At 38.1% G+C, this 12,041-nt stretch overlaps 1 protein-coding gene across 2 annotated transcripts in view; it reads right to left on the reverse strand.

Moving 5' to 3' along the window:
• SEMA3D (semaphorin 3D) overlaps nucleotides 1-12,041 on the reverse strand; it is a 143,208-nt gene that overhangs the window by 42,236 nt on the left and 88,931 nt on the right. For both annotated transcript variants that reach the window (XM_026866126.1, XM_026866119.1), the window contains exon 8: nucleotides 6,697-6,839. In XM_026866126.1, the coding sequence (XP_026721927.1) occupies nucleotides 6,697-6,839 (143 nt within the window). The remainder of the gene's footprint in view (nucleotides 1-6,696; nucleotides 6,840-12,041) is intronic.

A 12,041-nucleotide genomic window follows, 5' to 3' on the forward strand; every position in this document is an offset into this window, starting at 1 on the left:
TCTACTGAATTATCTTTGGATGGGATCCAAACTGGAAAGTCTAACTATACAACAAAGAAAAATTCTGGACTATTACTAAGCTCATCATGAAAAATAAAAGCCAGAATCTAACAGGCTCAGGTAAAGACAGGGAGATTACAACAGCAAGTTTGAGTGTGGTTTGGGACAAGTGAAATAATAAAATTTAGCACCATTACCACAAGGTCATTCAGCACTCCTGCTGAGAATACCTCCAACAGGTTTGCTAGTATTAAGAACACTCCACAAAACTGTTCAAAGGCTTCTACAGAGTAGATGTACTCACTCCAACTTCAATGGAAATTTGAAGTGAGCAAAAGGTGATGGCTGAACTAATAAAATATGTTAAGGAATTCTCAGGAAAATCTACCTGTAATATTTTGAGTGTAATCTGTTTTATTCCAGTGGTTTTGACCTGCCTTTTCCCGTGTTTCATCTAAACTTCTGTATATACTTAATATAAATTGTATAAATACATTAAAAGCCTATAAAAAGTCAGAGAAAGAAAACAAAGAACAAAACCTTCATGTTACGAAATGTGGTATTCTTGCTCATGAAGCCATAGTCAAGTCAAGTGACTAGGTGGATCATGCAATTAACGTCAAATAGGAGATCAGAATTTATGTGGTTTGAATGCATTGAGAGCATTGTGAAACTAAACCAGTGTGAGATACAGCGCTGGGATATGTTGGTTTCTTTCTGAGCAAACAGGCTTGAATTTGCCATTCAGAATTTCACATTCTTAAATAATGCCTTGCATTTCACATTCCAGGGACCCAGCAGGGCAAATGTAAAGGCAAACTCCCTTTACAGTCAGTGGAAAACACATTCTTCAAAGAGTGATTTTGGTTGAAGATAGAAGGTCTTCCTCTAAAAATAGTAAGTTAATCCTAATAATTACTTTACTTGCTTGGATACACAAAAGTGCCAAAAGTCACTAGTGTAGGACAACGTGACCACAGTATTGACAACCACAGGTTGAGAGCTGGAAAAGCATGAGACCAAAAACCAGAGGTAGGTCAACATCTGACAGAGTCCTTTAGAATTTAACATCCTGAAACATTTTCATTTACTGCAGTGTAGTCAATCAACAACAGCAAAGCCTGAACTATAAACCATGGTACATTTTCATATTAACTGTTCTGATAGGAAAAAAAACCAAGAAGCTCATTTTATCACATCATAAAATTAAAAAAAAATCACAAAGTCATTATTTGCTACTTTTAGAGATATTTGAACGTCTGAATCAAAGCACTCTGAAGCCAGGGACTTCGGATTAGACGTAGGAACTCCACTCCAATTAACTCTGTGGGTTTTCCACTTCCAAGACAGTGGGTTACCAACAGTGTCTTCTCCACTGACTTTCTCTGGCTACTAGGATGATTTCCAGAGTTTGCTTCAGAGGTTGTCCAGCTGCATTTCCATAATCCAATTTTTAATGTTCTATCTCGACACTGCAAATTCTTTTCCATTTTCCCTGAGGATCAGTAAAATTCAGACACACCTCTTTATACATAAGCATTACTTGCATATTTTTGCTTCATCTGCAAATCATGATTTTCCCCTCAAAAAAATCACCAGTTACATTGTTGAAACACACCCATGAGGGACAAAAACATACAAAACTTCTTATGATTGTACCCTTGCCAACAAGGAAAATTTGAGCAAAAGACCTGACAAAGCCTGATGTTTTATCTCTTAATTCATCATAGTTAGAAGCAGATACTATATGGAACTGGCCTGTTTCCAACATATCAGCCCTGAAAACAAAATCATCTTGATGAGCATCTGCTTTTCTACACAATTTTAAAACTTTCAAAAGGAACATAATATTCAAATATCAAATTTGGAAGTCCAAGAGGAGTTGGCTGCTGAAAGACCTACTGCTGCAAAGATGCTCAACAGGCAAATGAGGGCCAAAGTTTTTCTAGGGATGACATTTTCAAACTAGGTTTAATCATTACCACTGAGAAATAAATAATAAAAAAAAAAAACCCAAAACAAACAAAACCTGAAAAATAAAAGAAACAAAAAAATCCATTACCCATGGTTTGCACTGTAGCTAGGCAATATTATGGTGACAAAGTATGTAAGCATGTAATACACAGTAAGTTAAACCTTGTCTGGAGTGAGTTGCCTCCAGAACTGGAAGCAGGATAGCTGCATGCGCATGGCTCTGAGCCCAGACTAATTAGCCCTGCTGAGAACATGTTAACATGGCTATTTCGCTTCCGGGACCCAAGCTAACACGGCTGAACGGTAAAGCATTACACTATGTGGACAACCCAAATGATTTTGGAGATAGAACAATTATCTACACAGTGATGCATTACACAATATAGAAATACAAAGAATGTTAATGACCCAGTTATCCCCAGTCACAGCAAAGGCATGGCTAGACTATTTCCAGGACAAGAAAATCACTTCCTAGCTCTTATACACAAGCAGCCCCATGGCAAAGCCCACCGGAGACCCTCATCTCAAGAGTCACGGAGGAATAACTCCCTCCTGACATTCCAGGAATATAAATTGCCTTAAAGCACCAGACGGGAGGCAAGGTCATAGCCTTGAACTCTGTTCACGTTCATGGCTTTGGAAATAAATCACTTTACCCAAAAGTGGAATGCAAGGTGTGTCCTGGGCTCTCAACTCAGGAGCTCTTAAAATGATTACATTCCAGTGTGTTTAGAAAGTACAGTTTAACCAAGGGGGCTGTGCCTAATTGCTATATTCTCATCTCCAGGTACAGCATGGTATATGTGAGGGTGGAATGGCATACCAAAAAAAAAGAAGACAAAGAGCTCACTTGTTCCCACTAGAACAAAGGCCACTTCTGGATACTGAACACTTTGGGAAATATGGGAAAGGGTCAAAGTCTGATTTCTTGGCAGTTGAGGTCTCAGAAACCAGTCTCTAAGACTGCACACCGTAACTTTTGCAATACATCACCAAAACCATTAAAGAGAAGCTTGTAACACAGCAAATGCAAACTGCTGTAATAATAAACAGGATTTTCATACTGCAGCGGAGAGACTACTGCTTTTGGCTACTTTCCATTCCATTCCAATAGAATGAGGTTGTAACTATGAAAAAATGTTTTTTTATATAGAAAACAAACACACAAAACCCCCAACAACCCAATCTTCCTCCCTCTCCAAAGCCTTTCTGTGGACTCTTGTAAACTAGGATTTTCATTTCTCATTTTATTTGAATGGGGAAAATAGGAGGGAAACCTAGGTCTTTTCTAGGTCTGTATTTGTGCCTATGTTAGGTTGTCTTTAAACACAATTGTAATTCTGTGATTATTTTATCAAGGATATGTATATAAAAATGTAGCTGACCTGTTACTTGACTGCAGAGAGCACAGAAGCTGTTTTTTTTTTTTTTTTTTAATCTGGCTCAGCGTGTAATGACTGTGTTGTGTCTTTAGCTGATGCACACTGGTTCAGCAGTGTGGGCGTGAAGACAATGTAAAAGTTTATGCCTCTGCTTCTAGAAATAGAAATATGTGGGTCCACACTCTTATGAAGTTAAGGTTTGTATGATCATGCAATATACATATGTGCAAATAAACATTGCTGGCTAATCTTTAATTTTTATCTTTAATTTTTAATCTTTAATCTTTAATTTTTTCTTTTTACTTATGACCTTACTTGAAAAGAAAGCACATAACCCAATAGATAGACACTTTATATAAGTGGAAACATACCATAAGTAATATCAGGTATTACGGATAGGCCAATCATACTCTTTCTGCCTCCCTTAAACCAAAAATAGGAAATGCTGTTTGCCATGATAAATTACACAAGTGGTTCTGAAAGTGACTGTTGAAAGCACTTCCTCCCAATTCATACTGATATCCCCTAGTGATATACAGAATGCAGATGACGTAAATCTAAACTAGTGCTATTTAGTGCTACAGTCGCTGCGTTATTACAATGCATGCTTCAGGACGGTAAATATGGCCTTATGAACAGGACAAGTGACAGCTGTTTGACTCTGGGTGAAGAGCTGCCAGCAAGGGTATTGCAATCTTCTGGGTCCGAAAGTAGCTGGGAAAGGGGAATACTTTCCAGAGAAGATTTTCCCTAAGGGGGAGGATCAGTGAGAGACCATATTGTTGAGCCATTGAAACTTAGCCAAAGAATAGGCTGCATTGACTAACCCCCTTATTAAAAACAAAGCCTATTCTAATTTCAGCATGTGTCTCTGTCATTAATGTACAGGAGCCCTAAGGCAGAGCGGGGTAGAGAGCAATTGAGTTCTACTAGAATAATACTGAGTTTACACCAAGCAAATGATTTCAAAAGTTGCTGGGCTCCTCCCATGAACTATTATTCTCTGCTTGCTGGGAAAAGAAGGCAAAGGCTTAACTTTATGCAGTACAGGTCACATTAATGAGACAGTGCAAGTAGAAATTGTTATGTTATCAACTACTGCATCCAAAGACATTGATCTTATATCAGAGACAATTAAGCATAGCGGATGTTTCATATCAGAACACAGATTAAGAGGATCCATAACATTAAAAAAATGAGTTTATTTGCATGTTTAAATTTATATTAAATATCCATAATAATTTTATTTTCATTATAATAAATTGCATTATAAGTTTTTTTTATTTGCAGGTAATCAGGACGTGTACAAAAAAGCAGGAGTCTGATTTTTCAAGAGAATTCTGCATTCATCGGGAAGTGTCAGTAAATAAAGACAGTGAAAAACTAACAATAATAATCACCTTATTTATCAGTTTCCATTGTTTTGTTTTGACTACTAAAATAAAATTAATGACATTTTTTTTCCCGTTAACATGATTACTTTACAAATTCAGTCTCCTCTGAGGTATGATTACGCATGATCGTTAGGATTTCCTTCCAATACATTTGCTTTTATTGTGATATCTTATCTCTTTTTTTCTCTAGGTAAAGGATGCTGGAGATCTCTAGCTAATATATCTTAGTTTACTATAATCTCTCATGTGGCTTGGCTTGAAAATGTTGTCTACCAATTACTCCTAATGCATTAAGTGCTTTCTCATAATCAGCAAATGTCATGTCTAGCCGCAAATCATATATGTTAGCGTTTCCATTCTGCTATTAATCACACTGCTGTGAAATACCCAACTAGAGATTATCCATTCTTTTGTCTGGCTAAAAACCTGCTAGAGAACTGATTTATGAATGAGTATTTTGTTTTCTTACCATTTTATCTCAAGGACAGAAGTGTGAAATGGATGTGGTCACTGGAATCTCCATTGGAGTTAGGAGCATGCTGGACTGCAGAGCAGTTGTAGATTTACATACACACTGTGTGTCCATTAGCTGTATGTAAGATGTGCCTTCTAGACACTTCAGATCATCAACTATTTTGTTTGTTTACTAGTTTGCAAGCTTCTTAAGAAGATAATTTTCAGTGCCAGCAGTCACATTGCTCAGAAAATCTAAGCAAATGAAAGCTTCTGAACAAAAATATCACAGAAATGTACCTACTTGTGTGACTGCTGTGATGGTGGTGTTGGTCTCTAGTTCATCATGAGATAAACGTTTGCTCAAAGCTTATATTTACTAATATGAAGACAACTTTAAAGCCCCATTTTCCTGACTTTTACCAGTGACTCGTGGGTACCTGGATTCACTGAAGATCTAAGGACAGGATGGGAGCACTTACAGACTGCTTCAATTCCTAGAGTATTATGGGACAAAGGAGTGGGGAAAGAGTACATCTGACACAGAGGTCAATAGCTTCTGCTGTAGTGGGAAGCTTCTACAGCTTCTGGTGTAGTGAGAAGAAGACTTTAGCAAAATCAGCAGGCTGTTAAACAGCAAACTTGACGCTGACTGCTCTCTTTGTAAGCAGGAATTGTTTTATCTTCTCATTACCTTTTGAGGAGGCTTCTGTCCTTGACAGAGATGCTTCTTCAAAAAGAGTGCAGACCGTGAAAATCTGGCTCTGCATTATGAATACAAAAGGGGGCAAAATCTTTCCTAAGGGGCAAACCCAAGCTTAATGAAAGAGAAAGTGAAGGACTAATCATCTAAAAGAGGTCAGGCACCAACCAAATGAAACTTTTTAGACCACAGCAGACCTGGGGCCTGGTTCCTCACAGTCAACAGGTCAAGGACTGCACTTCTTCCCAGGGGAGGAAACCTTCAGGCAGATGTGGGTGTAGCTCAGAAATTATATACATTTTTAGCCTCCCCTCACCCTAACTGATTATCAGGAATCTGCAGACACCAATGACTGACCCCAGTTCTTAGTAGTGCCCAGGAATGATGTACTGAGCTGGGCTGAAGGGATTGTATATTCCTGCATTCAGTGGGCACTTTCCACAAAAACCCAAATACCGCATCATTGTGTACACATCAACAAATCAGTGCTCACTTAAAACTTATGAAACCAAGCAGGTCACTGTTGCATATCTGAAGGTCAATACATCATCATTTAGACACAGGATTATAATTTATATTAGTTTTTTTAAAAACATGTACATAGTCAATATCAAGTCTATTTTTCAGATGACATTAGTAACCTATGTTCAGAAAAATTACTAAGATGGCTCACTGGGTACCAACATTATTTCCTTCTGATCTGAAGGGGAAAACAGATTTCTCAAAGAAACAAACAAACAGGTTTTTTTCTTTTTTTTTTTTCTCTTTAAATATAATAAAGAGTCCTCACCTTACAAACTCTTCCAACTCGAGAAAGGATTGTCTTGTCAGACGTGCCACTGTCTTGCGATATTTCTCGAAAAAAGAAGTAGATTTTGTCATCATCTGGGTTATAGGTGTCCGGGATGGGAAAAGTTGCAATGAATTTCGCTCCTAGAAGTTTACAAAAAATGGTTTTAAAAATCTGAAGGCAGGTCTTAATATTTGCCATTAAACTTCTGCTTCAATATCTGCATTTATGTTGCATCTTCTAGTGAAATAAAAATATCACTGTATAAACATGTAGTGGCAAATTTCTTCCTAACTTCAAGAGAAAGCCACTATAGATTCTGAAATATTTATTCTTAGTGTGATGTTTTTGTATATATTTTGTATACCACTTGCATAAAGATGAGTACATAAATACACTACTGTTTACTAGACATAGCTTACAAAGGAATGAAAGAATCTTTACTGATCCGTGGGATTAAGAATTCACTATAAAGGATAGCTTTCCTAAATCAGAAGTTTCTACATACCTGTGCTATAACAATCTTACTGACTATATCTACCAAATCCAGTACAGTGCCATGCTGGGATTTAGCATACCAAACTCCACAACTGATTGGTTAGTCTTAAGGACATAGTTCCTTGTTGTACATGAAATCAGATTAGCTACATCAACATAACAGTCTGTTTGGGTTATTTAAAACTGTTTTTTGCAAGAAATGCTACAGCATGCCTTGCCTTGACATGCTGAGCCTTGACATTACTTCTGGTCTCCTCCAGTGCAAGGCTGGGTGTCTCTGCCTGCTTTTTAGAGGCATGCGTATTGGGCCAAGAATTTAATACATGTCCTTCACTGTCTTCCTCAGCTATCTCATCCATGTTCTCCAGTCCTGCTCTACCTGATCACCAGTTGTGGGTTTTTGGTTTTGTTTTGGCTTTGGGTTTGTTTTCTTTTTCTTTAAATTTTGCACTAAAATCAGAAATCAAACTAATTCCAGGGTTCCCTGACTGCATCAGAGCAGGCAACAACAGTCTTGCACAAGCGAACCAGACACTTGGGAAAGTGATTTTTAAGACATTCCCCAATGTGTTACAATAGGTGAGCTCTTCTGAGGGCACTTGGATCAATGACGTTTTCCTTTAAACAGAAGTGGTTATACAAATACGGTGCAAAGAGACCCTTGACTCTAAAGTACATTATTTCAGCAGTAAAATACACAGTCTTTGTCCCCCATAGCAGGCAGGCTGTAGTAGAAAGCAGTAAGGAGGATGCTGTAAGATGATAAACAGAGCACACTGACAATATATGGGGAATACCATAATCATATTTTAATGTGTCTTTGTGCCTCTGTCCTTTTTATAATGATTGTTACTTTGAATTAGCCTTGAGGAATTTTCACCATGAACTCCACAGTACACACAGGACACAAAGAGGGTCCTTGATTCAAAACTGCACAGTTGAAGGCTTGAGACAAAATGGGATGTGTTTAAGTGCTGAATGTGCACCTTCATGACAGAAGAGTAAATTTATGGGTCAAAACAGCCACAGTGCTGCTTCCATTTTAAACCTTTCTGACACTAGAGAATGGCGTCAGCAGAAAAATGAAATTATGCAGGCATCAAGCTCTATAAATTTGTTAGGATTTCAGAATGAGCCTAAAGAAAATATTCAATTACCCCTCAGGGCCTGTAATGTTACTTTGAAGATTAGATCTCTAAGCGTGAATAAATACATAAATATGCTTCCAGTATGGTTTCTTAAATATGCGGTTAGCTAAATAGCCATTTAATAGGAAAACCTGTGAAATACTTCTATAGCATGCTTTTGAATTTCACATAAATTTTTTTTTAACCCACATTCACAGAACAAAACTTTGAATATATGTTTTTTTAAAATTAAATTTCATTGCTTTACTTGGCAAGCCAAATGCAAAAACAAATATCTCAATACCAATTCCTGGAACAGATTTAGAGGAATCTCTAACAAATTAAGGGAACACAAATATTTAATAATTTTAAATCACAATTGAAAACATTGAAGTTCAATGTTAAATCCAAACAAAAATACATTGTAAAAGATATGAAGACAAAGAGACTGAAAACAATTTAATGAAAGAGATCATGATCTGAGAAACACATTATGTTCTGCAAGTGAGATCTTTGTCTCATCTTTTGTAATCCATCCATACAACATAGAAAAGTGTGTTTAAATCAACCGTAAATTAGGTTTTGGGATTTTTTGCATGGGAAACAAATTATATGATGATGATGATTTTAAACCACTGTTTGTTTTCCTGTACACATAGTTGCCTCCATATTTGCTTCAATAGAAGGTTTTCCCACATATTAATTTAATGGCGATGTAAAAATCCAGGGGATTAAAGGCATCACAAGCTCTGACAATAGATGGTACAATAAATCTAGCTTTTTAAAGCTGCTCTTGTGGCCTAGTGGGAAGAGCTGTTACAGCTAGCCCTTCTTCTACACCTAGCAAAACCAAAACTGTTGGGATTGCTTTTGGTTACCTACTGGCTCTCACACTCTTCTTACGACAGCAGTAGTTTTAAACAGTGCAACCGTGCATGCCTTAGCAAGACCTACAGAGAAGTAAGACTTACTAGGCTCCGAAAACGAGGACAGCAAATGAATAGCAAATCCCAGAACATGAAGAAGTGAAAAACCAGCCCAAAACAGTGGGAGGCATCAGCTCTTTGTAACAGGGTTGTCAGAAATATGTGGCATGCTAAAATGCAAAGTATAGTGCTCACCTCATTTACCTTTAACTGTCTAGAAGGAAAGCTCCTAACCTATACTCATCCGGGTCCTCTCTCAGGGAGGGACACAAGTCAAAAAGTGACAATGAATAATCCTATTTTAAGACAGATTCCTACAATAGGTGGGGTGAGTCAGCCTCTGGAAGTGTCACCTCTCTCTGTAAATTACAGACAGAGACAACCGAAACGACTGAGCTCAGACAGGATGCTAACTTTTGCCTTTTAGAGCTAAGTGAGCTGAACCCCATCCAAAGTTCGCAGGATATAAAGAAGTCATTGCCTGAAAGTCTTTGCTCTGGTGAAGACAACTAAATTGCAATGAAAAGAAAAAAAAAAGAAGATTTAAAAAAAAAAAAGATCAATGTAATTCAGGGAAGCATTCATTCCAATTACGGCTTTAGCTTCCTATACAGGAGGAAGGAATGTGCAGCTGTTTAGGGCTCGGGTATCCCACCAAGGGATGCCCTCCTCTGCCTGCTTGGCTGGTGGGGGGCAGACTCGGTTCCAGTGGGTGGCTTTGCAATCCAGAGCAGGGCCACCAGCCCCACGTGCCTCATCCCCTGCCCCAGCCACAGGTGAGGCAGATCCGGTCAGCAGCTGTGGAAGCTCTGCAGGAGAAGGGCTGAAGCCTGAGCAGAGGCAGCATCCCCTCTGTCTTCAGTGCCACCATGTGCAGGAGTATGAGCCTGTGTGAGCATGAGTCATGGGAAAGATTAGCTGCCTTCCTCCCTTCTCCTTTGTGGAGCTGCTATTCAGTCATTGAGATTAAGACATGTCTTAATTAGTCAAGATAGAGATGCCCTGCAAGGAACTGGAAGGTATCCTACGCATTTTTCCCTTGTGATTTGTCTTTCCCTCCCCTTCCCTCAGGAAAGGATAATCCTGTTTTCAGAAACAGAATAAGACTAAATTTTAAAAATATTAAGGTGAATTATTGCAAAACTTCATCAGCCCTCTGGAAAAAAAAAAAAAAAGTTATACACTTTATGCTTATCCTAAGTAAAACATAAGTCACGCCTGGAAATAATTTTTTTCTAATTGTACAATTACTCTATGTACAACTTTTCCTGGAGGTCTAACACATCCTTGGTAAATGGGTGGTAGATTTAGGGAAGAGGGGATTTAGATGAGATGGGAGTTTTAAACCTGAAATCAAGTAAATATTTTCTTTATACTAATATTGGCTGAAAGCACAAATGTATGTAATTAGTAATGTTACACAATAAACTAGAAATATATTGGCTTTCCTATGGCTTAAGCAGAAATGATCCCATCATATAAAGTTGCACACAAAATTTTCTTCATCCTTAAAAGGATTGTTTCAAAATATTAAAAGCACCTAGTTTATATCTATGCCTCTTAGTATAACACTTCATGGATTGTGTATGTGAAGTCTTAAACAGAGTGTGGCTGTAGTTTTTTATATGGCTGGTAACAAGGTAAACCTGAAGAATATATGGGGTCTTTAGTGTTTATATAGTGTGGGGTAATTTTCACGTCACAGTCTAGCACACTAAAGCTGTTTTTCAAACCCAGACATATTAATCTATTATTCTACTTAGAAAACTTTCACAAATACAGACACTTTAAGTGAAAACAGAATAAAATATGAATCAATCTATAAGAAAGAAGAAAGGCAGACACCCCCCACCAAGCCTCCAAACTAAACCACATAAACAGTTCCCAAACCTTTCATTTATTCCATGTTCTTGAACTGTTCTCTTGCCTCAGACTGCTCATGAAGAAACATTAATAGCATAAAGAATTGTTTAACCTATAAGTTCTTTTGGGCTGGGAACTCAACCCTGTAATGCTCATCAAGGTGGATCTATACTAACGATAACACCAGATGCTCCTCAGGACCAAACTGCAGTAAATCTTTCCTTTTAGGATATTATAGCATCCCTTAGGAAAGTGACTACCCCAACCACCTTTCCATGGTAAGCATCAACAGGCTGCCAGAAATAAAACTGGATATTCAGTTGCACAGTTAGTTACAGTTAGAGAACTGCCTACTGGAAGGAGCCCTCCTGGCCCATATCGCCCACAGCTCATTTCTGGTCTACGCTGCACAAGGGATGTGTACAAATGAGAGACAGGAGATAGGAGAGGTGGGACAAGAAAGGATTTGAGCACCGGTGATTAAAGTGGGATAGGTCAGCAGAGCCAGATGTGAGATTTTTCTATCTGTCCGAAGGACTGTTCCTATCTGGAACAGTAAAATGACTTTGAATGGCTTCTCCTTTTCTCCTCATCTTGCAGCAGAAATCCTGAGGTTATGGAGTTGCATCCAGATAGAAATGTAAGGCAACAGCTTACAAGAAGGGAGAAAAGGGGGAAGAAAAAAAAAAAAAAAAAAAAAAAAAATTATTTCCTCTTGTTGAGGTCTCAAAGAGTTAAGAGGCAAAATTATCCCTTTCAGAAGTTGTCTGCTGGGAAGACAACTTAACCCTGTGGTCAGCAAGCCCTGGCTTTACAATGCACCATAATAGTTACACAGGCATCCTGAATCAGGGCCAGTGTTGCCACATCTTTAAAGACAGTTGATGGCTAAAAGGGGGATGCTTTAATTGAGCAGAGTTAGCTTGTGAGC

Source organism: Athene cunicularia (assembly GCF_003259725.1).
Source record: "Athene cunicularia isolate RWA chromosome 1 unlocalized genomic scaffold, athCun1 chr1_part2, whole genome shotgun sequence".
NCBI lineage: Eukaryota > Metazoa > Chordata > Aves > Strigiformes > Strigidae > Athene > Athene cunicularia.